General features: G+C 36.8%; 1 protein-coding gene across 1 annotated transcript in view; it reads left to right on the top strand.

The window, feature by feature from the left end:
• Positions 1-25,969, top strand: part of LOC115443194 (orexin receptor type 1) — a 111,333-nt gene extending 85,364 nt beyond the window's left edge. The window contains exons 3-9 of the mRNA XM_037442582.1: positions 1,315-1,462; positions 2,057-2,198; positions 3,328-3,452; positions 5,651-5,807; positions 7,272-7,384; positions 25,249-25,555; positions 25,678-25,969. Of these exons, the coding sequence (XP_037298479.1) occupies positions 1,315-1,462; positions 2,057-2,198; positions 3,328-3,452; positions 5,651-5,807; positions 7,272-7,384; positions 25,249-25,555; positions 25,678-25,801 (1,116 nt within the window). The 3' untranslated portion in view covers positions 25,802-25,969. The remainder of the gene's footprint in view (positions 1-1,314; positions 1,463-2,056; positions 2,199-3,327; positions 3,453-5,650; positions 5,808-7,271; positions 7,385-25,248; positions 25,556-25,677) is intronic.
• Positions 25,970-26,614: the final 645 nt, after the last annotated feature.

A 26,614-nucleotide genomic window follows, 5' to 3' on the forward strand; every position in this document is an offset into this window, starting at 1 on the left:
TTATATCCGCTCGCACAGCGACCACCGTACAAAAGGTGATAAAACATGCCATAGTGGTCCACGTTAGAGTGTCGCGTTCCGGCATCAGACTGTGTAAATCCGGTTCCAACAGATCGGCATAATTGTGTCGAGAATCGAGAGGCAATGATCTCTCATCACTCGACATTTTTTTGGACCCCACTGCACTTACCATCAGGTGCATTGAGATCACTTTGCACCTATAACAAAAAAATTATCTTAGACTAAAACTAAATGTACTATAGTAAATATTTTTTATGTGAAAAGTGAAACACCCACCGCCATGAAGAAAACAAAATTCTATTCAAACTTTACACCACGTCTAAGCTACGTGCCGCGCCATAATTTTCCTCAAAAAACTAAACACTTATACAATAAAACTTGACGAACTCAATCAGAATGGGAAAGGCCCGCTAATTTTACGAGATCAAATATCAGGCCTTTCGCCGCTTGCCAAACTATGAAGAGCCTCCCTTCACTCCAATTATTTTTTATGGCACACAAGTGCAAAACACAAAAATAACCCAAGATAATTCGAGTTAGTTGAATTCTAGGGGGTTTGTTCAGGCGATTTAGTCATTTTCTCATAGGCTGCGCAGAGCCCTCATCAAAGTTGATTAGTAATTTCAAGTTGATCATTCAGATATCCACTGAAAACTGCCTTCAATTTTCTGAAGTTTAATTTGATTTTTATAGAATAGGCTTTCTTATGCCTCATGGCCAGCATAGGTCGTAGCGAACTTTATACCTTCAAGTTGATCATGATTCAGATACAAATGACTTCGTTTTGCAGAGTTGGTTAAATTTGATTTAATGTTTATCATTCAAACATTCTAACACATTAATGACAAAAGGATTTCTTATGTTTACGCGAATATAACACATGGATATAAAACTATTTGTTGAATTTATCGTGGTTTTCGTGGAATTCAAAACGCTATGAGCTCATTTTGCGAAGATCGGACCGTCAACGGCAAAAAAAATTGTAAAATGTAGGTAGATATTATAATTTGTAAATATGAATTCCGACCGACATTTCGACCAACACCTCAGTTCGCCTTCGAAACGTGGAGAGAAAATTTAATATATAAAAATCCATATTCAAATCCGAAATCTAGTTTTATTTCGATTATTGACAAAACCAAAAACCAATATTTCATATCCAATACAGTTGTTTCTGACAATAATTCCTTAGCACCAAATGATCCCCTCGTTTTCCTTCCTCTACCAAACTGAAAAAATTAACAATATATGTATTTCCTTTGCAACAGTTAGTTAATCATCTTCTCTTTCCAGTCTGTGTCCGTGACGGTGTCCGTGCTGACGCTGACGTTCATCTCGGTGGACCGCTGGTACGCGATCTGCTTCCCGCTCAAGTTCAAGTCGACCACCAGCCGCGCCAAGACCGCCATACTCATCATATGGCTGCTGTCTTTGTTGTTCAGTGAGTATTTAACCACAAACGGTCAATATCCATGCTGTAGATTTTTATACGTGCAAGACAAAGTGGTCCTTCTGCACTTGATGGTAACAGTGACTATTCTATCCCTACACCAACTATTACAACTCCTGTAAGCCAGGATCGAGAGCATTTTATGACACCAAATGGTATAGCTAGGCGACTCTTTGGACTAATGAGTCTCTAGCCTAAGCCTGAAGGTAAGTGGAGGGGTATATAGAATATGACGGACAGGAGATTATCCCTCGCCAGTCGACATAGCCGGGCCGTTCCAAACCGAATATGAACCGACTGATCCTGGAACACGTCGCAATTATATAGGCCACTATTATGGTGGTACTTTGTGTAGGATAGTCGCTATCCGGACTATGCAGTTAATGTGTTTCTGCCATAAGATAATAGTAATCGGTATGTTAAGTCTGCCAATCCGCACTAGGCTGACGTGGTGGCCTAATGCCTAAACTCTCTTAGTAGTAGAAAGCCGTGCTCACCAATGAGTAGTATAGAATACAAGGCTTGTAGAATATTATTAATTGGTATGTACTTTCATACCAAGTTAATATTATTGCCTCCAAACAGACGTACCTGAGTTCGTGGTCCTTCAAGTGCAGAGGAAGATGCAGCTGCGTTTCAACGCGCAGTACTTCATGCAATGCGCCTCCACGTGGTCGGATGAGAGCGAGCTCAAGTGGAACATCATCAAGGCGCTGTTTTTGTACACGTGAGTACCAGACTTTTGGTGAAATATATACGTTCTTTTATATATGTGCACGGAAAAATGACCCCACTGTATCTGATGGTAAATGGAGTAGTTTCCTTTTAGAATATTGAGTGACGAGAGATGATTATCCCTCGGCAGTCGAGATAATTATGTCGGCTTGTTGGAACCGGATATACACGTGCTGATCCCGTATGATGACGGGTTTTAACGCCATGTGTACGGCGGTCGCAATCCGGACGGATATGAAATATATCCCAACTCCGATAAAACTTCCTTCTTCATACTCGGGCACTCTTAACAGAATGGTCGTAGCTGTCGCGGTGGTGATACATGGAGAATTATCGGCATCGTCAGTCTCCTAGGCGGTAGTCGCAAGTCAGCTAATGCTTCTTCATTTTAACCGGGTAGTAGAGCTGTATGTGCACTCTTTTATGGAAGACCGTGTTGCCCTTATGATGAAATCAATCCAGGGAATGGAGGATCTGCCTTTGGTTCTTTGTCCTTCTATCTGTCCGGCTCTAAGCTATATCTATGTTAGGTCTTTCGTATGATCTGTACACGTGAGTACTTCACTATCAGTCAATTAAGTACTAAGTGGTAGGTCTTTTGTATGCAAGGATCGACCTGGGTGCTAATGTACCCATGTTTATTTGTGCCGTTACACTGTGTCGGCGTATTATTATGTCCCAGTTTGTACTACATTATAGCAACTGGGCATTAAAAATCCATCAGCCTATCGCGACCACTGCTGTGCGTAGGCCTCGCAAAATGACCGCCTACGAAACTACGCATCAAAGACATCTAAAGTGACTAATAAAAATAATATAGTGACAATAATATTTGGTTTAAACTTTTCGTCATTCGTTTATACATTTAATAAATGAAAATATACTGAGGCTGCCAAGACGCCTTTCTATAATAGTTTGCGTAAGGGAAAACAAAAATATGTATGAAAATATAATAATATATAAGTTCTTCGTTAGGAAATGTCATTACAATTCATTTTTTGTTTTCCATTAGCATTGAGCATTCTAGAAAGGCGTTCCAGCTACGGACTCAGTTCACAAACCTAAATGTCGACAATATGTGAATGAGTCTACACAGTTGTACATATTATTCTTTGTTTTAGGTTTCCCCTACTTCTAATGATGATCGCGTACTGCCAAATCGTGAGGGTCCTGTGGAGATCAGACAACATCCCTGGACACACGGAGTCTCACAAGTTATGCAACCCACCGACTGGACCTAACAATTGTAAGTATTCATATATACTGCTATGAGGTTCCAGATTAAAATTCCGGGCAAGGCCAAATGATTATGGGTTTAACTGCTCAGTATCAGCCAGGAGTCTGGAATTTGTGACCAAGATGTGCTCACGCCGTGACTTCTTTGCACTATTTTTTTTATTTAATTGGAAAGGCTCATAAAGCCATGCATAACAATGGTTAAATTCGAATATTATTGACTAGCTAAGTGCCATTGTAGTTATACGTGTAGTCTGCATGCAAAGCTTTGAAGTCTGTATTCCTTAAAATGTCAGTAAAAAGCTAAAATTCAAACAAGTGCGATAAAACGCAGTCACTACTTGTCCGCCATTTTGTGCTAAACTGCAACCTTTTCGCCAGCACCATGGGATGCACGTTTCATGAATCATTTATGTATTAATTTTTTGTTTTTTTTTTGTACCTTGTAATCAATGTTTGTGTCCAAGTATATTGTGCGAATAAATGTTTCTTTCTTTCTTAAAACCAGAAAACTAATTTTATTTCGAAAGTTAAATATAAATATATATACGTACTACAGTTGAGAGGGTGTTTTACGTATTAAACATAATTTCCTACTATACAGTCTCAACTGCACATGTTTGCTGACGCGTGACGTACAATACAACGCACGCGAAAATATCAATATATAATATTTTCACCAATAATTAAAACTTAGTGCAGCTACAACCGCGGACTTGAACATATAACTATAGAAGACAGGAATTGCCAACATTAACTTTATAACGTAATAATATAAATAAACAGTACTACTCCGTCTTCGGTGATTTTACTCTACGCACTCCAACAACATCTAACGACATTCAAATGTACAAACTACAACAGCCCTACCAATTACAATGAAATAATTTCCAAGTTTAGTGAAAGCTTCATAATATTTCAGTTTATATTAACTTTTGATGAATGTAACTAAATCACGTTTTTCGTGTATCCACCTTATTTGGTTCAATCAAAAAGAAAATTAAAAATGTCAAAATTAATTGTAATATAAATCTTTAGTACGACTGTTTCGCGCAAGTAATTAACGGACTAAAGAAATTACTAGAAAATATTTTTAATAACTATAGCGTTGTAAATTGTGTCTTAGCGTGTATAGTATAGATTCTAAAATCCCATGATAAGGTTGTTGAAGTTGTGTGTTGCGTGACCAAATTTTTTGATTGTGTCTGACTTATTATTTTACATCAAAATTACTTTGTTTCTTTTCTTTGAAGCATTAGTCTGAGTCATCAAAGTCTTCCCTATCACGTCACTAGCGACCTCAAGGAGGGCCAAGTCGATAACCGCTCGGGTCTTCAATTCCAACCGCTTACCTATTATCTTTGCAATAGATTTGTGTCACTCCCATGTCTTATTTATTTTCTATAAGCGTTAACAATTGTAGAATGGTATCTTATCGCTTGCTTTAACGGTGAAGGAAAACATCCTGAGGAAACCTGCATACCTGAGAAATCCTCTATAGGAATTTCGAGGTGGTGGTGGACTAAGGCCTAATCCCTCTCAGTAGTAGAGGAGGCCCGAGCCCAACAGTGGGACAGTATATAATACAGCGCTGATGATGATAATGATGATCTTGTATAGCCTCAGGTTGGTTTTCTGTGAGACATTAGTGCTACCACAGTCCAAGTTCAATCCATTCCATTCATGCTGTAGACAAATTAAAATACGTTATGTAACTACCGTAAATGTATTTCAAACTCTCTTAATCTAATGAATTTAGTTGCTAGATAAAGACAGATTAGTGTTCCCTGAGACTGGGAGAACTTCACCGCTCGGAGTCATAAAATGCTTGCTACTGCTGATCCTAGCTTACTGGAGTTGTAGTGGTGGATGTGAATAAAAGTTTACCAAAGACCTAACCAATATGCCTTCCTACAATCGTTAACACTAACGTCATGCTAATAACCTAGCGATAGACTTATAAATTAAATATGTGATTCCCATTGTTTTTAGATTTTCTATTAGCGTTAGCGGTTGCGGAAGGCCATCTTGGCTACGGTTCAAGACTTCAGCTGTGATTATGGTCAAACGGCTTATCTATCATCATTTAGGTCCTGTTTCCCCTGGATGGTGCAGAAGGCTTCCACAATGTCTGTCGATTTCTGAGCTTCACGTTTGTTTTCTCTCCAAATATTGGATATATACAACAATTAATATTTTCCAACCCAGGGCTGGCCGCCAACCGCCGTGCCACTCCATCTATACACACGAACGCATCCACTGAAGGGCAGCTCCGGTCCAGAAGGAAAGCAGCCAAGATGCTGGTGGCAGTGGTGGCCATGTTCGCCGTCTGCTACTTCCCTGTGCATCTTCTGTCTGTGCTTAGGTAAGAATTTTTAATGTCGTAAATGAAATGATTTATTCGAACCTGTAAAATTTTATACATTATTTAGATTCCGTCAATATTAATTCAACCAATAGTTCGAAAAGCAGTTCTCACCAGAGAAGCGAGCAAGAAATTCAGGTGATGCTCTATTCAAAATCAATTTATCGTATAAACATGTACATGATACAGAGACGAAAAAATAAATACAATTGGTTTTTTTATTGTTGTTTTATATTACAACCATTTTTTAAAAGACTGTCTATACCTGATGGTAAGTTGAATGGCGGCCAGACAATCTATTGAAGGCAAATTAATTTCGCTTGCCACACTCGTTTGTATAATTATCAATAAAATTAGCTGAGTCAATTCAAAATCAAAAATACCTACATTATTTTGTACTCTCACAAAAATTTGGTGTTCTAACTTAAAATTTTATGGCCTAACTAAAATTATGTTCTTCGTGAAAATTTGCTACAAAAGGCTGACATTATTTTATATAAAGAATTTTAAACTTAAATTATAGAGTAATTCAGAAGTCTTCAAATTTTAAGTATAATTTACTGGAAGAGCGAAATGTCAATTCAAATTATCTCAGTTGTGACACGTTGTACCTTTAACTATTCAAAAGATTAACATTAAGTTGGAAGTGTTTGGTGCGACGACCCTTTGACGAAGGACTTTAAGCGAGGCACTAATGCCTATCTTGCGAACGATAATTCTAAGATTACAGAAATGGAAGCTAACACAGATATGGGTCATGAAAAGCTCCTTAAGACCAAGACATTTAGGCCATTCTTGATTTATGTTAGATCGGTTGTTTTGTCTATGTTTAGTTAGTGGCACTCTCTGTTCATTAAGTATGTCTTAGGATAAGGAAACCAACGCTCTGTCATCTAGCAGTTTGTAATTTAAAGTTATTATTGCTGGAGCTACTGTTTCTAGTTAGTTATGATTATTAAAAGAGCGGCTTACTCCTCTCGTCTAAAAATAAAGCTAGCTTCGAAACAATACAAACGCATTCTAGGCAAACATCTGATGTTTCTGGTAAATAAGAACCTAAAGGGGATGACCACAATCTTTTAGATTCACGTATATTGCCATAAGATAAAGAAACCAATATTCTTTTTGCCTCTTTATTAGAAATTGCCTATTCTATATTCCTCTTCGTTTTAGAGAGTAACATCTCAATATTTTGGCAAAACGACGCCACTGCATCCGATGGTAAGTAGAGTGGGGTCCAATAGATTGATGAGGGATGATTACACCTCGGCAGTCGACACAATTATGCCGGCCTGTTGGAACCGGATATACAAAGACTGATACTGGAACGCGACACACTTACGTGGGCCACTATGACGGTTTTTAATGGTTAGAGTACGGTGATAGCTATCCTGTTGGATATAAAATATATACTACCAACAGCAATTAATATTAAACAATGAAATATTTCCACGTCTGTTTCAGAGTGGCCTACGATGTCCGACAAAGTGACGTGATGACTTGCATAGCCCTTATATCCCACGTCATGTGCTATGCCAACTCCGCTGTTAATCCACTCATTTACAACTTCATGAGCGGTGAGTACATCTTTTACTACTTTATCTTTTACTATGCTGAGATCATTACTTCATCTACGATTAATTGCCTTAGCTGAGATCATCTTTTTAGAATTTCAAGACTGAATTGTGTCAATCGAAGTTAGAATGGAGGCCACACACTGAATACCTAACAAGGCATTATTCTTTTTTCACTCTATACACGAACTGTGTCCTGTCTGAATTGGAGCACGTATGTCTTACTAAAGTTATTAAAGTTCAAATTTGTGTGTAACCTCCAGTTTTAAAGACTGTCATTTGAATGTCATGATCTTTTATTAGTTTGACCAGCTTACTTGTGCATATATCGATCTTCCACTAGCATACAATATTCAGTATTAACTAACTAGTGTCAATAGAATATACTATTTCAGAATTTTACCACACGCATAGTTAAGCCTGTCAAACTATGAAATATTCATCCCTTCTAATTAGAAATGAATCACATATATTAGATTATAGTACTTGTAGTTCTTCTTTCATCTAGCAAGTTTTCATTCTCTTTAGTATTAATTATCATGCTTACGTTATATAAAAATATTTTAGAATGAATTTCCAATTTTTAATCTTTTAAAAAATATTCAATCAAACCGCATTCTAATTTAATCATTCTTTGAGTTCCATTACTTGATCTTTTCTTTTATCTTGAATTTTATGATTCCATTAACATTTTTCTTTTAATTTGAACTTCAATTGCTGTTTCGTTAATTTGTTATTCATTTTTAGGTGATTAGTTTCTTTTTATTTATTTTCGGCAATACATAACACGATTAATTAGATTTCATTATTAATTTATTTTCTTTGTTAATTCTTCAATTTGAACTTAATTACCTCGTTTTGTTGACTTAGCTAATAATAACCTATGTCTTATTTATAATTAAACTTTATTGAAGCAAATTCCACGCAAATTTATTCTTTATTTCATAACTGATAACACGTAAGCATATAACTACGATCGTCAATTTATTCTTCTACGAAATATATCAATAAAAACTCAGCAAACTTAAAATTGAATTCACTAACTTCAACTATAATAACATCGTCAAAAATAAATAATACATTGTTAAACCATTACGCGAACTACTTGAAATTGGCGCAGGCTAGTGCCAAGTTATACCCTCGGTGTCCAAAGTAAATTTCATCATTTTATTACTTTATAAGATATAGGGGTGAAGTTTCGCTGTTAACCTTTTGTAGTGCCAAAATGTTTTTATTTTCAAAATAATAGCTCTCTACAGGGTCATTTTAACATTTCGTTACTAAATGAAACCTCATACTCGTCTTCACCTTTGCAGGTATTATGCCAAAAATCATCCATTAATAACTAATATTTTCACGAAAAATTTAGGTTTTAGTTTTCTGATTTTTTTATTATTTTGTAGTTAAATCCGAATATGGCGAGTGCGTGGGTGTAATTCTGACTGATGTATGATATTGCCGCTGCGACGAATTCTCTTAGAGTAGTAGCAGTGGCTTTAGGGCGCGTAAAATTAAAATTACTTTTTATTAATATTTATTTTGTTCTAAACTTACACTTTTTTATTTTTAATCTACGGCTCAAGTAACTTATTGTAAAGTGTTATTTTCAAGTAGATAAGTATATGGTTTCATTTAGTAACGCGATGTCAAAATGACCCTGTATAATTTAATTCAGTATAGAAGTAGATAGTCTTCTAAGAATGAATTAGTATGGAAGATATCAGTGGTTATTTATTAGGTACTTTATCTAACTAATCGGTTAGTACCAATAGCTTTTCGGACGGGCAAGCGCAGCGTCGGACGTCCACCCACGAAGTGGACAGATGACCTCATAAAAGTCCCAGGAGATTGCTGGATGCGGGCCGCTTCCAATAGGTCGATTTAGAAATCTTTGAAGGCCCATGTTCAGCAGTGGACATCCTGCGGCTGATGATGATATAATAGCTTTTTCCTTTGGATTTTTTTTTTCATGGGCAAAAGACCCGTTACCGCTGTCAACTTGGAGGGTGAGTAGAACGGTTATGTTGGTTACCAGTCTTACGGCCCAATGTCATCACTCGAGAGTATAGCATCAGAGCCAGCATTGGACCGAGTCCCTAACCCCTGTACTGCCGCGCTAAGCGCAAAAGTGGTATGTCAGGGAAACCTTATTTCGAGATAATCGAATTTTTATAAATATAGTTTTGTAAGTAAAATTGAGACAGAAACTCTTTTAAGGTGTTTTTTAACAACTTCTAAATAAGATATCGTTATTTAGGTAAGTTCATTAGAAGGGTATTTCTTTAAGCGACCTGACGACATAAAAATCAAGATGTTGATTTCTTTTGAGACACCGCTTTTGAGCTTAGCACGACAGTATTCACCCTACAGTGTATGATTAGATTGGATAAATAATGGCACTTTAACTATTAAAGATACGGCTCAAATCCATGCTCCCAACTAATGGTAATAAAATATGTACTATCTCCATTAGCTGTTTAATACAACTGTCAAATATTATTTGAAACTTGTGAAATAGGGCCTAAGTGTCGACGAAAATAGATAGTTAAACAGTACCCTCCTACGGGTATACTTAAATGAATTCTCATCGTTGAAGAATCGCGACGCGTTCCTCCCTTTATGTTTAATAATAATAATAATATCAGCCCTGTATTATATACTTGCCCACTGCTGAGCACGGGCCTCCTCTACTACTGAGAGGGATTAGGCCTTAGTCCACCACGCTGGCCTAGTGCGGGTTGGTAGACTTCACACACCTTCGAAATTCCTATAGAGAACTTCTCAGATGTGCAGGTTTCCTCACGATGTTTTCCTTCACCTTTAAAGCGAACGATAAATTCACAAAGAATACACACATGATTTTATAGAAAAGTCAGAGGTATGTGCCCTTGGGATTTGAACCTGCAGACATTCGTCTTGGCAGTCCGTTCCCTGTATATTTATTAAGATTATATTCTGTCGTGCCAAGCTCAAAAGCGGTATCTCAAAAAAAAATCTTGATTTTTATGGCGTCAAATAGCTTAAAAAAATACCCATCCAATGAACTTACCTAAATAACGGTATCTTGTTTAGAACTTGTTAAAAAAACCTTAAAAGAGTTTCTCTATCTCAATTTTATATACAAAACTATAAAACTGTATTTACAAAACTTCGATTATGTCGAAATAAGGTTTCCCTGACATACCGCTTTTGCGCTTAGCACGGCAGTATTACACCTACATCTTTTTTATTTCTTCTTTCCTGCCAGCCCGAGCTGGCTTTTTTGTTTACTTCATAGTCTTTCATTATTTTATGTCTAATATAAATTGTCTTTAGTAATAAAAGCGACTTTAGTTAAATAATAATTAAATATTCTCATGTAATAATATAATAATAATAATATCAGCCCTATATTATATACTTGCCCACTGCTGAGCATGGGCCTCCTCTACTACTGAGAGGGATTAGGCCTTAGTCCACCACGCTGGCCTAGTGCGGGTTGGTAGACTTCACACACCTTCGAAATTCCTATAGCGAACTTCTCAGATGTGCAGGTTTCCTCACGATGTTTTCCTTCACCGTTAGCGAACGATAAATTCACAAAGAATACACGCATGATTTTTTTAGAAAAGTCAGAGGTGTGTGCCCTTGATATTTGAACCTGCGGACATTCGTCTTGGCAGTCCGTTCCACACCCAACTAGGCTATCGCCGCTTTTATTCTCATGTACTTACCTTTTATTATAAGTGCAACTATGTTCGCCTACGTGTGAAGTGACATTTTATTATATTTATTAATTTATAGAATTAACTTTTTTTTATTGAGTTGAATGACGAGCAACTTATTCGCCTGATGGTAAGCAATATCACCGCCCATACACAGTACACCATCTAACACCTTGAATTACAAAATAATATGTCCCTTACTACCTTACAAAAAACGTTGGATACATCTATAATAGTTATTCCATCTTATCTCTTGCTTTGTTCGACGACATATAAAGTGAGAGGAAGTGAGACAAAACGTTGTAAAACTGACGTATTAAGCGTTTATTAAGGCGCAAAATTAGCAGGGTTAGCATATTATGTTGCTTAATGACTATAAAGCCACCCTATAGGCGCATTTCACTGGCTTACTGTTACAAAGTTCTAAATCATGTTTTGCTTAAATTAAAGTATTGTTAGGATAAAAATATTGTTGTGAGAGTATTTGTGATACCTTTTGCTACAAAAAGGCTGAGCGTTAGACCAAGGCAGTTGGTCATTGACAAGCCGTAAGTAGGTTGGTTGGTGAAATATTAGTAAAAGTATATCTATAGTAATATTTCTTATTATTTTAACGAAAATCGCTTCGGTTTGTAACAATATATAACACTTATTGTATGTCTTTTACAGTAAATATTTTCAATAATCCCGAAAGATAAATAAAGTGGAAACCATAACTTATGAAAATGTTAAATCTCAATTTTCCATCATCAGTAAAAATTCTTATAAAAACATTTTCAGTATTTTATCGCTGATTATTATTGTTTTCTCTCAACGTTTCAAACACTGCGTCCTTCATGTTCGCAGGGCGGGGGACATGTCCCCGCGAAAGAAACACGATAAAATCCGGAAAATAGTTATATTTCAATGTCTAACATTTGTGTAAACATAAGAAATCATTATCAGTAAAAATTAACATAGAACCTTGTCATACTAAGCCAGGAATTTTGTTATAGTGATCCAGCTATTATTCTACAGCATGAATACCTCGAACGAGATAGTATGACTATCTTCCAATAATCCAGGTGTGGTTGTTAATTTTTCTAGTAGGTCACACTACCTTGCAGGTAAATGTATTACGGTACTGCAGGGCCGAGGTCTCGAAGTTGATTCCCGGGACGGGCAGGAATATTGAGTTAGTGATTTTTACCGCATCCTGGAACATTTAAGCTTGTATTCCAGAAAAATACAAAATCGATATTTCATTCACTCCAAAAGTAGCCTACATAAAACAACGTCGAAAAATCACAAAACCTTCTTTCCAATATACAGATAGGATCGTCCTCGAAGATAACTTAGTTAATCGAGAAATCCCGATACTGAATAGTTTCCGCAGCGGAAATTCAGTACGTAAAGGACTTACCAATGCCATTATGGGAAATAATTAATTAGCTTACGTTTAATCCGATACACGTGTCGGAGATATTGTAATGTTGCCTGGAGACATGTTTGAATATTGTAGAACATTGGTTTCCAAAGTGATTCAGGCCCTCCAGAGGTCCACTCGATGTTGGCATGACCAAATAATGGGAGACCACAAAAATTCATCGGGTTTGATAGTAAAGACTAAAGAACAAAAATGTTGGCTGGACTTCACCTATTAATGAATGTTACATGTTAAAACTTGCATATTCTGGGGAATATGGTAGAAATCCAGGTGCAGAGGGGCCACCGGAATAAGCAAAATTTTTAAAGTTATCTATGACAAAATAAGTTTGGGAACCTCTGCTATAGAAGTACGTATGTAGTCCCCTACAAAAGAAGAGTGCCTACTTCCAGTCGAGTTTTGGCCTAGCCATGGAATTCAATTTGAGAACTGTCAAAAGTAATATTTTCAAACGTTCCAATTTGTTTTGTGACATCTTACAAAAGGTGGTGATGAAATACGAACTCTTAAGCAATTAGCATAATGTAGACATTCTATAACATTATGATTAACAAGTCTCTACAATCGTTGTCTCACTAAAAAGTCCTATGTTAATTTTCATTGAGGTTGGAAAAATTACATTTAAAATTTTCATACTGGTAAAAATTAGAAGACAAACATGGCTCCCCCTTTTCATCTTTTGGGATTATTGGATTTCTGTACTGAAAGCGACATAGGACCATGTGATATATAATTCTATGCAAATAATGTAACATAGAAACTTGTAACAGTAAGCCAGCAAAACTACAACGCCACTAATTGGTGCTAAGCTAAAATAGCCACACAGACCACCTACATAAATTCTATATTTGAAAAATTCATATAAATTTCGAGTCTGAAACTTATTACCTTCGTAATTATTAACGCAATAAAGAAAACAAAAGTGGGCGGACGTGTCCTTATTTTTTAATATTTCTAACGGCAAACGTATTTTTATACAGCCAACGTCAAAAAAAGTTTGTACTAAAATAATAATTCATTCTAATTATAATTTGTGGTAGCATAACTTAATAAAAGAACAATGTCCTGTCTAGTTTTATTATTTGACTGCCTCGGTGGCATAGTTTTATTGTACACGAGTACAATTACCGCGCTTGGGTCCTGGGTTTGAATCCCGGGTCGGGCCAAAAAATAATTGTGACTGAGTTTCTTCATCTTAATAATTACTCTTCTAGTAAATTTTCGATGTGATATCTCTGTGCCTCGAAAGCACGTAAAACCGTTGGTCCTGCGTCTGATCTCTCTCGTGTCATGTCGAATTGCCGTCTCACCGGACTATGAGAGTGAAGAAACAGAGAGTGTATACCTGTGTATTGCGCACACACTTGTGCACTATAATATCTTCTGCATACCTAGTTGATCTCCGTTGAGATAGACCGCCGTGGGTGAAATTCGGCTAGGAAGGAATCAATCAATCATAATCATCTCCACATATTATAATAACAAATCCCCTTTTCTGTCTATCTGTATGTTATCGATTTTCTCAAAATCTACTAAACGGATTTTAATGATATTTGGCATGGAGATAGTTTTAAACCCTGCGAAAGTTATAGGCTACTTTCTATCCCGGCAAAATATATAGCGGGACTTTTATCCTGGAAATCTCCTTTACGTGGGCAAAGCTGTGAGCAAAAGCTAGTATTGTATAAAATCTTTAGGAAACAGCTTCATATTATTTACGCCCTGTGTTAAGGTCCTAAGATAGGACTAAATTATCGCAATAAGACTGACAGGGTCAACGCATTAGCAAGTTGAAGGACAGACCTCACTCCATTGGCAATAACCGTAAGGGCTCTTAAAGGATCTGGGCAAAGGAACTAATGCTATTTCTCGCTTCGTCTGAACACATTTTTGTGATAGAATTGTGTTGGAGAATAGTTCTTGCTAATAGAGTTATTGCTGCTTGAAGTTTATCGATTTTTAATTTGTTTGCAATTTCGACGGCATTAAAGTCTGTTTCTAGATTAATAAGAAATTTACTGTTGAACAAAATAATTGTCTATTAGTAAAAGTATTTTCAAAAATGTGGCGTCGATCACATAATTATTTATATGCCTCTTATGTTTACGCGAATGTTAGACATCAAAATAAAACTAGTTTTCGGACTGTATCACGGTTTTTACTTTTATTTACTCACGACGTTTCTAAGACTATAGCTTTGCAAACCAAGTGGGCTGGGTACAACATTTTACAGGTTCAAATAAATTATTTCATTTCACAAGTTGCATCTCTGCCTAACCCTTCGGAGATGAAAAGCATGAGTGTGTAACAGATAAGTAAACTCACAACATTCCTAACGTTGCTAAATATCATACAACTAAACTCAATTAAGCTTCTAGTTAACATATAAATTCAAGTTAATTAAAAACCGTGCCTCGGAACTAGACCAGCTTTTATTATTGTAATAAAGAGGAGTCGTTAATTCCACTTAATATTAACACCGGGATTTGTAGTATGTAGGATTTCATTGTTATACAGTAGGGTAAGCAGAGATGTAACAACTATCTATTGTAATAAAATTACTTAACATATACATGGTCATTTTGCATTGCGTTACTAAATGAAACATACTCGTCTTCATCTTTGCTGACGTTTTGCCAAAAATCATCCATTATAACTAATATTTTCACGAAAAAAACAGCTTTTAGTTTTCAGAATTTTTGATAATTTTGTAGTTTAATGCGAATATGGCCTGTGCGTGGGTGTATTTCTTACTGAAACTATGATGTTGCCGCTGAGACGAATTCTCTTAGTAGCAGTGGCTTTAGGGCGCGTAAAATTAAAATTACTTTTTATTAATATTTATTATGTTCGAAACATTCATTTTTTATTTTACATCTACGGCTGAAGTAACTTATTTTAAAGTGTTATTTCCAAGTAGATAAGTGTGTGGTTTCATTAAGTAACGCGATGTCAAATGACCCTGTAATTTTGAGATAAGTTTAATTTAATTATTGACGTTGGGAGTTTTGCAGACTTCATGGTAGCGGTAGACTTAGGTACCCATGAAAACCATAAAAGTCTTTGAAAAGTCAGGAGTAAACATTTATGAAAATATATGAATCCCTCCTAGCCAAATTTCGACCACGGCGGTCAATCTCAACGGAGATCAGTCAGGTACACAGGAGATGTTATAGTGCACAAGTGTGTGTGCAATGTGTACTCTCTGTTCCCTTCACTCTCATAGTTCGGTGAGACGGCAATCCGACATCACGGGAGAGAGGTCAGGCGCAGGACCAACAGCTTTACCTACGTAGTTTCCGAAGCACGAGGGTATCACCCAAATTCCTGACTCCGAGCTGTGACTGACTAATTTTTAAGATGGAAAAATTGTTTATTTTTAGCTTAACCCGAGATTCAAACCCAGGACATCAGCGCCATAATTTTTCTTGTACCGCGTACGCATTACAACTAGGCCACCGAGGCAGTCAGCATAACTTTGTTATAGAGCAAGTCACCGACAATATCTAAGGCAGAGATAGCGAACTTTTAATGTTGAACATGCCATAATTTAAAAAAAAAACATATGGCCTATTACGTGCTATCTAGGATTATCTATCCGAGTGCTCCTTTTTAGCGACTTTTATTTTGACTCAACTATTTTTTTTTTCGGTGCTCAGCAGTGGCTTCACTGCATCTGATGTTACGCGAAGTGAAGCCAAAAGAAAGATACGTATACAATGTTATATTATTCGCGTGTGCGAATTATTTCCTCATGCGTGTTACAGTAACGCTTTAGCAACCCTAAGTGTGTGTGTGTGAAAGTGCAAGCGGTGGCAGCTTACGCTCAACAGTTGTCTTACTTACTATCTAGCAGACCTTTGTTTAAATAAATAATAATAAATAATAAAGTAATTTATTGCCTTTCAATTAACAAATAATACAACAAATTAAGCAAACATATTATTAGTGAAAGACAAAAGGAAATGACTCAGCATGTGCTGACCGAAACCAGAGTCTAGATCAGCGCTGGTTTTCAGTCACCCCTATCTCCCTATGATCTTGTGCGGTTTAGTTAGGCTACAGGCAATATAATATTTTTACTAAACATTTATTTAAAAAAATATATCGAGTCATCATTTATAAATGGTGCCACCGCACGTGTGCCATTGGTTCGCCATCCCTGATCTAGGGCATTAATCCGATAACATGACAAACAGCGAAATATTGCGCGTCACTAGATTGAAGTGATAGTGGGTTGGGCGTGACACCAAGTATGACAGGGCGCGGTTACACGAGACGAATAGTTAGTGTATGACTAGCTTAATAATTACAATTACGCCCTTACCTCCGGAGGGGTAGACAAAGATGCAACCAAAGCACCAACTTTTCGTCACATACAAGCGAGGTTATCGTCATGTCGGGTACAAATTCCAGACTCAAGTCTGATGCTGAGTAGAAAAACCTAATTCACTGCCCGGTCCAATACCTCAGAGTTGTACTGTGCACGCAAAATGCCACTGAGGCAATAATTAGAATTTAGATATTTTTTATTTAATAATTATAAAATGTAGGTAGATGTAGTAACTGCAGGGGGCTGTCCGCCCTAGTGCATTTTTGTGCATTTTTGCACATTTTGCGGTTGACCCCCGGCATGGACGGCAGTGTGTAGTTGGCCTCATGCTGCCGTAGACGCCGAGGGCGTCCTTCGGTGCGCGGGGGCTTCTGAGACCCAACAGGAGACGGGCCGCACTAGGCGGCACCGCGCAGGGGCGCCTGTGGATGTAGACTTAAACACTTCCGTCAGAGGAAGCCCGCGGCCGTCCCTAATGCGCCGAAGAGGGCCACCGCGGAGTTTTCGCTGGTAGGCCATGCGTAGGTTAGTTGTACATAGGGTTAGGGACTCGGCCCGGCGGTCGCCCGAAGGTCAACATCAAATCCCAGCATAACCGCTCAGTCGCCCCCCACGAAGGCTGGGCTGTAGTAATAAGGGACTTTCTCCGCGAAAAAAAAAATAGTTAGATGTAGTAACTGACTCTTCTGACGACTTTCCATTGGACACCAGTCTAATGTTGACTGACAAGAGATGATTACCCCTCAGCAATCGGCACAATAATGCTGGCCTGTTGGAACCGGATATATACAGGCTGATCACGGAACATAACACACTTACGTGGGCAACTATGGCGGGTTTAAACACCTTGTGTACAGTCGCTATCCTTGCGGATATAAAATATATCCTACCGCCAGACTTATTATGACTTAAGTATTTTATGACACCAAGCGAGGAACAGCAAGCCTCTGGAAACGTTATCAGCTGGCAATAAAATAAATCGCATAGAAAGATAGCGAGTTAGAAATATTACTCGTAATGAAAGCGTATATGTTACAGAATAAATGCTGTAATCTAGTGGAACTAATGTGAAATATCGTGTCATATTGACATTGCGTTAATAAATGAAACCACATAATTATCTACTTGAAAATAACATTTTACAATAACTTACTTGAGCCGTAGATGTAAAATAAAAAAGTGTAAGTATCGAACGAAATAAATATTGATAAAAAGTAATTTGAATTTTACGCCCTCTAATGCCACTACTACTACTTTAAGAGAGTTCTTTCTGCGGCAACATCATACTTTTAGTCAGAAATACAGTCACGCACACGCCACATTCGCATTAAGCTACAAAATGATCAAATAATCTGAAAACTAAAACCAGGAGTTTCGATGAAAATATTCGTTATTAATGGATGATTTTTGGCACAATGTCAGCAAAGGTGAAGACGAGTATGTGATTTCATTTAGTAACACGATGTCAAAATGAACCTGTATAAGAAAGTATATCTATGTGTGCGTACGGAACATTTCGTTTGGTTCGGTAGAGTATGGCGTATTTATATTTTACTATCTTTTGCTCGCGGCTTCGCCCGCGTGAAGGAGTTTTCCGGGATAAAAGTCCCACTATATATTTTCCCGACATAGTAGCCTATAACCTTCACAGGGTCTTATACTATCTCCATACCAAATTTTGCTTTCTTATGACACGTCTTATGTTACGTCCCGTTCCCGTGGGAACGAGATAAAAAGTATCCTGTGTCCGTCTCCTGGTTCTAAGCTACCTCTCCACCAATTTTTAGCCAAATCGGTTCATCCGTTCTTGAGATTTATAAATAGTGTAACTAACACCATTTTCTTTTATATATATCGATTAATTAATCTTCTTTTTCTTATGCATTAAAGCGTCAAAGCTATTTTAATTTTTCCAAGACCCTTCTACATTTATGGCATAAAGAAAAATCAACTCTACCATTAATGTATTAAGAAGTAAACTCGGTTTCTGTTCCGCATTGTGAGCAATAAAACATTTCTTAAAATTGAGACATAGAAATAGCGAGGTTACCTTTCCAACGACTTGGTAACAATACGGGAAGATGCATTGTTAAGACGTTTGGCTACTCGCTGGCTTTACAATAGACAATATTTCAGTTTCAAAAATGGAATTTTAAATACATTATTTTCTTTAAACGATCGGTGAAATTTTATATCTATATCTTGCTCGAATTTTCTGGACTAAAATTAGCTTATTATTTTCAAATCATGGTGTACTGCGTGCCAAATTTCATCCAAATGCATTCGGGTGTTTTTGTTACTTCTAATGAACATCCATATACTTCACAAACTCTTCCGTGTAATAATCATTCAAATATTATAATATTACAAATAACAATTTACAAATAACTAGGTTTAGCCCACGTATACTCCCGCGTAAAAAACATTTGTCGGAATAAATATTATCGCGGAATAAAAATCATTATTACTCAGGAATAATATAGCTTCCTATTAGTGAAAAAAATATTCAAATCGGTTCAGTAGTTCTAGAGACTCGGTCATATCATACATAGGTCCGTATTCACAAACGTTACTTAGGTAAGTACGGAGCAATGCAAATAATAAGTCTGTTCAGTGCTTGCGGCATGACAGCCTCTGCAATACGTAGGCATGGCGGCGCTGTGATTGGCTTATATTGAGATACATTTTTATTCAGTCGGCTGTCAGATAAACAAAGCTGAACAAAGCTAATGAAAACTATGAAATTGCCGACAATATGCGTTCGGCCGCACTGTGCGTCCTTGTAGCGGAGCATAGTATCGTTTGTGAATACGAATTACCCAATACCCAGTACTTAGCTAAGTAACATTTTTGAATACGGACCTAACCAATTCAATGCGGACACAAAATGAACCTTCTAAGGTCGCTGCAAAGTGCACTTTCCTATGCATGTATAAAATAAATACGTGAGACCATGTTATCTAACTGCACGTATTTCGATATATTTGTTCAAACGCTACATTTCCTCGCTATATATGATCCATTTATCCTAGAGTACAATATTCCTAGCATAATAAATGAGCTCACGGACCATTCTAATGTATTATTCAATGCGGTTTTGAGAAGTATTATGATGATCCAAGGTAGAAAGGACCGTTCGATTCGACAGATTCGATTCCCGCAAGCCTATTGATTGGTAAATATACCTACGTAGATCTATCGGAGGGGTATTCTTCAGGATTGGAACTGTGGTGCCTTCTGGTGGGAGACCTCTCATATTTGAGAGTTTGCCCGGGTAGGTAACACCGCAATGTCTATTTCTGCCGCCAATCAATATGTATGCACTGTTGTGTTCCAATTTGAAGAACATTGTAGCGTAATTACTGGACATAATAACACTTAACATCTCATGTGTCATGATGGCGAGCGCAGTGGAATACCAAACAATACTTTGTAATTCAAGGTGTTGGATGTTTCTACTGTTTATGGGCGGTTGTATCGCTTACCATCAGGCTAACAGCAAGCTCGTCTCGTCTTTTAAAGCAATAAAAAAAATCCCGGTAAAATGTTTTCACGCGGGCGTACCCGCGGGGAACGGCTAGTTTAATAATAAAAATAGATTACATTTGTGACTGAGTGCATCTCGCTTTGAATACATATAATTTAAAAGTAACATGACTTCATTGAATTATTTACCTTACAGATTGTATTCTTAAGGTTAATTTCTCGAGAGAAATTGTGGCCTCTAGAAGCTCTTCTTACCTTTTCCACTAAGCAAAGTTTATAGCCTTCACTCTTCGCATAAACTCACGTTACTTAGCACTACGCGAAGTAAATTTATCAAGGAACATATTGGCGTATCCCTGAGGGGTGGGAAGAACTCTTATTATGCTATAATTTGTGGTAAAGGTATATAATATTGTAGGGACACACTGTATATTGTGTTTTATAGAATTTGTATTTTGCTGATTTTACACGTTATAGCTGCGCAGGAGTGCACGCTCCAGCGCTAGTAAGTCGTTCCCTATAACCCGCCACGTTAGCCCACGTAAACGTAGACAGTATCGTACACATTATGGAGTTAAGTTATGTATGTGACCAATATAGACTAAGGAATAAACCACCCCATATAGCATCGGAATGTTTGCCGACAAACATGACAGCTACATGACATTTGCGTGTGTCATGTCATGTCATAAAAATCCGGCAAACATTCCGATGCTTTAATGGCAGAACTTTTATTTGCTACCTTTTGAGAGTCAAGTGGAGGATCAATATAAAACATAATAATACGTACCCCAAATCACCAAACTATATTGACTCCTGGTTGGAGCAATCAGTACAAATTCCTTCCATCCATCCAGTCGTTCCCTCATCGCTGAGGATCGTGACCGCAGTAGGCTGACCCCATTATTCATAGACGTTTTTTATCGAACGATCGAGTAAGGCTGTGATAACAAGTCTGTTTCTCAGTGCTGACGGCATGGCAGTCTTCGCAGTGCGTAGACGTAGGGCCGTTGTGATTGGCTAATATTGAAATACAACAATAATAACCAATCACAACGGCCCTATGTCTATTTCTCAGTGCCGTCGGGCACTGAGAAACAGGCTTGTTATCACAGCTTTACTCCGTCCTTAGATAAAAAACGTTTATGAATAAGGGGGTGAGTCTATAAGCGCCCTCCGTCTGGTTCTATCATCGGCGGCGTGAATTGCAAGTACAAAATATCACGACGAATTAGGACGGCGTCACTTTAATAATATAATATTAGCTCTGTATTCTGTACTGTCGCATTACTGTGCTCGGGTCTCCTCTCTACTACGGAGAGGGTACTCTCTCGTACGTTACCTTTTAGACTTGTTATCACAGCAATGCTCCGTTCTTAGACAAATAACGTCCATGAATAAGGGGGCTAATCTATATAGATTATCTATATATAATAGATACCATAAAATTATCTATCTATAATAGATACCATAAAATTAACCTTATAGGTATTTCAATGCAAAATCCAAGCTCAAATAAATTAAACAACAATGATAATACTTTAATTCATGCAAATTCATTCCATTATCATTAGCATGCGCTGTTGTCATGATCTAGATTTTAATTTCATATAAGCTTTTGTTTCTAACTAAAATGCGTTACTTTACAATATTTTGCTTGCAGGATTCCCTGGGTTTTCAGGTCAGTACTAGACCGTGTTTTGTGATTCTGAATGTTCTGCTTTACCGAATGTTTGTATGCACAGGGTTGTATTCAGAGATGTTTGGGGGTCGTGGGCCCCAAATAAATCACATGGATGTGGCCATGAGGCTTTTTTTAGAAGTTTCTTGGTTGTATTATATGTATACCTATATTTTATCATGTTATATATGATGGTTACGAATTCCAAGTATAAAATACTATGTAGTATGAATAGAATTATTATAATTAACTCACTTTTCACCAGGCCTTAGAATCGCTAGAACCACTCATTTTGCTCGACTTATGATGAAATATAGACGGAAATTATCTCTTTCAGGCAGTCGCTTAAATAATTTGATTAAAAGACTTGACTTAAATCTAATGAGGTAAATGCGATAGCAATTTATTCAAAATGTTACCTTACATTTTGTGTACGGCGTGACAGCCAAAGTAATTCAGACCCTTCATAATGTCATTAAAATGCCATCTTCAAGATAAATAGAGTTCGTAAATAGATATTTCGGTTTCGATATGGCGGTCCTGATCTCTTATGTTTAGGCGAATATTAGATATTGAAATAAAACTGTTTTACGGAGTTTATCGTTATCAATAGGTAAAATAAAAAGAAAATGTTTAATTGTAATATATAGGTACTTATTGAAACTTTGACTATTCGGATAACTAACACATCAGTCTGCTTCATGACCACGAAGGCGGCAAAGTCTTCGAAACGACAGGAAAAAATTATAATATAAAAAAACGCGATTTATATCCTAAAAATAGCTTTATTATAAACATAATAAACCATTACAATCTATAACATAATTATCAATTAGCCATTTTTACGCCAGCGTCATATATTTTAATAATCATAATAAAACTTCAATTATTTTAATGGCTATTCTGATGAATTAATGCCCAAGGTACAAGCAAATAGTTTGTATGTTAAGATGTTCATTGAAATAGTATTTATATATTTTTTTATATTATAAAATACCGTACTAAACTAGAACGATATGATATGAATCCCAAAATATCTGAGATATTTAATCAACCCAATATTACATTTTTATAATACCTCTCTTTACTTTTTGCCTATACGTCACCAAGAATTCAAAATTAATGCAACCGTATTGGGTTCACGATTTCTACTGTTAAATATTATATTTCATTGCTATGCTTCCTAATTTTGTGATAGAAAACTGAATTATATCAGACAGAAGCTTTTACCAGAGGTTTTAATTTTTTACTCTAAATCCGTATGCTGAAACATATTTCTGTAGCTACAAATCCGAAATACCATAAACATTTCTCGAAATATCTATCCATATACTATACGGACAAACCAAGCATATACTCTTGAATTTTTAATGTGGTCCCCCAACACATGTCTCAATACGGCCCTGCTACCAACTCATGCATGGCAAAGAGGATTTTAACATTGGTGTAAAGGAACGGAAATTCAGTATCCTTTACGTTTGGATAACGATTCAGGAATATGTTTTGTACCATTTATTTTTCACTGACCTGGTTTGCATTTGAATTGTTTTATATTGTTTTTGGTTATGCTATACTTTGTTCAGGGAACGAATAAATATCATGTAAATAAGTAAACCACTTTCTTAATTGAATGTTTTCGTTGAATTTTTTATTTTATGCGGGCATAGTGACCCCACTGGTACTGATGGTAAGTGGAGGTCAATTAGAATGTCGACTGACGAGAGATGATTACCTTTCGGCAGGCGACACAATTATGTCGGCCTGTTGGAACTGGATATACCACACTCTTAATAAAATAATGACCCATTCCAAAATTGCCAATTTGTGGGAAACAACCAATTTTTGTTTGCCAACTTTTAGTTTTTTCCCAATTTTTTTCATGCTATAGGTTTCATTATTTACCTATCTTTAATAAGCTAAATTTTATAGCAACTTCAAAAAAAGGTAGCAAACAAAAATTTGTTTTTCGACCACTGTCACAAAATTATCAATTTTGAAATAGGTCATTATTTTATGAAGAGTGCGATACACAGGCTGACCCCGGACCGCGACACTAACGTGGGCCTCCATAGCGGGTTTAAAACCTTGTATACGGCGGTCGCTATCCGGGCGAATATAAAATATATCTTACCACATGTGAACAGAAGATTTGGTTTCAAATAGGTCGGCATTATTGTATTGGTCGATGAGGGATAATCATTTATGTCAGTCGACTCTATCTGGACCCTACTGCTTATCACCAGGTTCATGAGGTCACTGCTATGCTCGTATAAAAATGATAAGGAAAAGGTTTTCTTTGATTGCATTTTATTTTCTTCCTTTACAGTATATTTTTGATTATCTTGACAATTAATAAAATCTCTTTTTTCTCACAACACATTATTGCCAATATATTGTTTTTAAACCTTGTTGACCCCCCCTGCTTTCCCCAATAATGAACCCCTTCCCTTCCTCATCTCGCGTTGCAATAATTCCCTTTATTATAAACTGAATAGAAGGTACGCTATGAACAATATAAATTCGATGTTCGCTGTTTTCTAAGATCTTTTTAAATTATTTTTGTTCACACAGCACTCTCGTCACTTTTTTTTTTCAAAGTATTGTTGTATTTCGATGTTTACTCGAGGACATATTAACTGTTCCCACGGAAAAGCAATGTTAATTGTAATTGATTTCTCTGACACATCTCACAGAAAACAAGTAAATAAAGATGGTGTTTTTGATTCCAATGTTCAATTTAATAAAAAATGACAAAGGAGGTAAAGGTATAAGGGGTGAAATGATGTAAACTTAAATCCAAAAATATTCATCTATCTCATTTATGTAGTTTCTTAATTATAATCAATCTAATATTATATTATGTATTTTCCAAAACATAACAAATAACATTTATTAGTAATGTTCACTAATGGACCAAAGCGGCCCATGTAAATGTCGAGTTCCGGGATCCGCATGTCAATATTCGGTTCGAACAGGCCGACATAATTGTGTCGACTGCCGAGGGGTAATCATCTCTTGTCAGTTGACACTCCATTGGATCCCATTCCACTTACCATCAGGTGGAGTCACTTTGTCGTACACGTAATAAATAAGCTTTAATAATTTTCACCCCTTTATTGCAGTTCACCCTATTAAAGTAATTATATTTCACGCACCTTGTACAAAACATGCCACTTACACGAACTGCACGAGCACCCACAATTAAAGGGAGAATTAAACATATCTCCGTTGTTCCAGGCAAATTCCGCCGAGAATTCCACAGGTCGTACTTCAAATGCTTCTGTTGCTGCCACACACCAGCCCCTGACCAGAACGGGACTTCGTTCGCCCCCATCGGCAGTTCCAGAGCGGGAACAACCAGGACCATAGTCCGCAGAAACGACTCCTGCGTCAGCTACAGGCTCACCCACCTCTCGCCTTCAAACCACAACATACATCGGGACTACATGAGGAACACCAACACCTCTTTCATCGATCAAATGAATGGAAACCGACGGCCGAAGATTCGAGACGATTCCATCAGCGAATCAGGTACCAGGTTCAGGTAAGGATTGACAGATGGGCTCAGACTTTCTCGCTTGCGACATACGTAAAGACGGATTTGGAAACTACATCGCTAAGAGTACTAATAGCTTTGATTGTAAACCTTATTACGATTGTTTTAAGGGTGATAATGCAGATATTGGGGAGCGGCATAGCGATTGCTACGACTACAGGCAGAATGAGGCTAAAGAGCTCTATAATGGCGATGAGACGAAAGGTTTTAAGTTCAAATTCAATAGAAGTTTGAATATTTGTCAGATTAAGAATAAAAGGAAGGTTAATATGGCGTATTAGTGTATAAAGTTTAAGATTCTATGTAAATACTTTACCGAGTTACGTCAACTCGTTATTCATATAAGTTTCAACTTTTTTTGTATAGAGTTAAGACTAAATTTAGAATAAATGTCTATGTGTGGAACAATTGATTTATTTCATTCTAATATGGGAATAGATGCCAATTATAATTCGAAATGTGTATTAAAGGTAATATATTTTAAATGTATTTAAGTATGTATGGGGGTAGAACAAATTAATCAAAAAAGATTTCATCATTCATGAATAACAAAACCATGAATAAATCATTCCAACCTCACAAAATAGTTTTCAACTCGGCCTTAAATAACTAAAGCCCGTTTCCATTTGTTTTAAACGTGAATTTGATTGCATTCCTGACAGTTAACATTTTACAAATATCCGCGAATATTAAATATTTGATCGGTTCGTGCTCAAACTGAATTAGTTCTAACCCAATTGGTTTTAAAATAGAAATTGCGTAAGATAGGTCAGGTTGCAATAGTAAATATAAAATACGCAAGATTTAGCAGAATAATTTGATTTCATAAACAAATCTAGATTAGTAACTAGATTTTCCATGACGGTGGACTTTAACTGGTGGTAGGTCTCTCATAAGTGAGAGTCCGCTTGGGTAGATACCACCGCAATGTCTATTTCTGCCGCTAAGCAACAGTGTCACTGTTGTGTTCCGGTTTAAAAGACATTGTAGCCAGTGTAACTACTGGATATAATAAGACTTAACATCTCATGTCTCAGAATGGCGAGT

The sequence above is a fragment of the Manduca sexta genome, chromosome 4, assembly GCF_014839805.1.
Source record: "Manduca sexta isolate Smith_Timp_Sample1 chromosome 4, JHU_Msex_v1.0, whole genome shotgun sequence".
In the NCBI taxonomy this organism is placed as follows: domain Eukaryota; kingdom Metazoa; phylum Arthropoda; class Insecta; order Lepidoptera; family Sphingidae; genus Manduca; species Manduca sexta.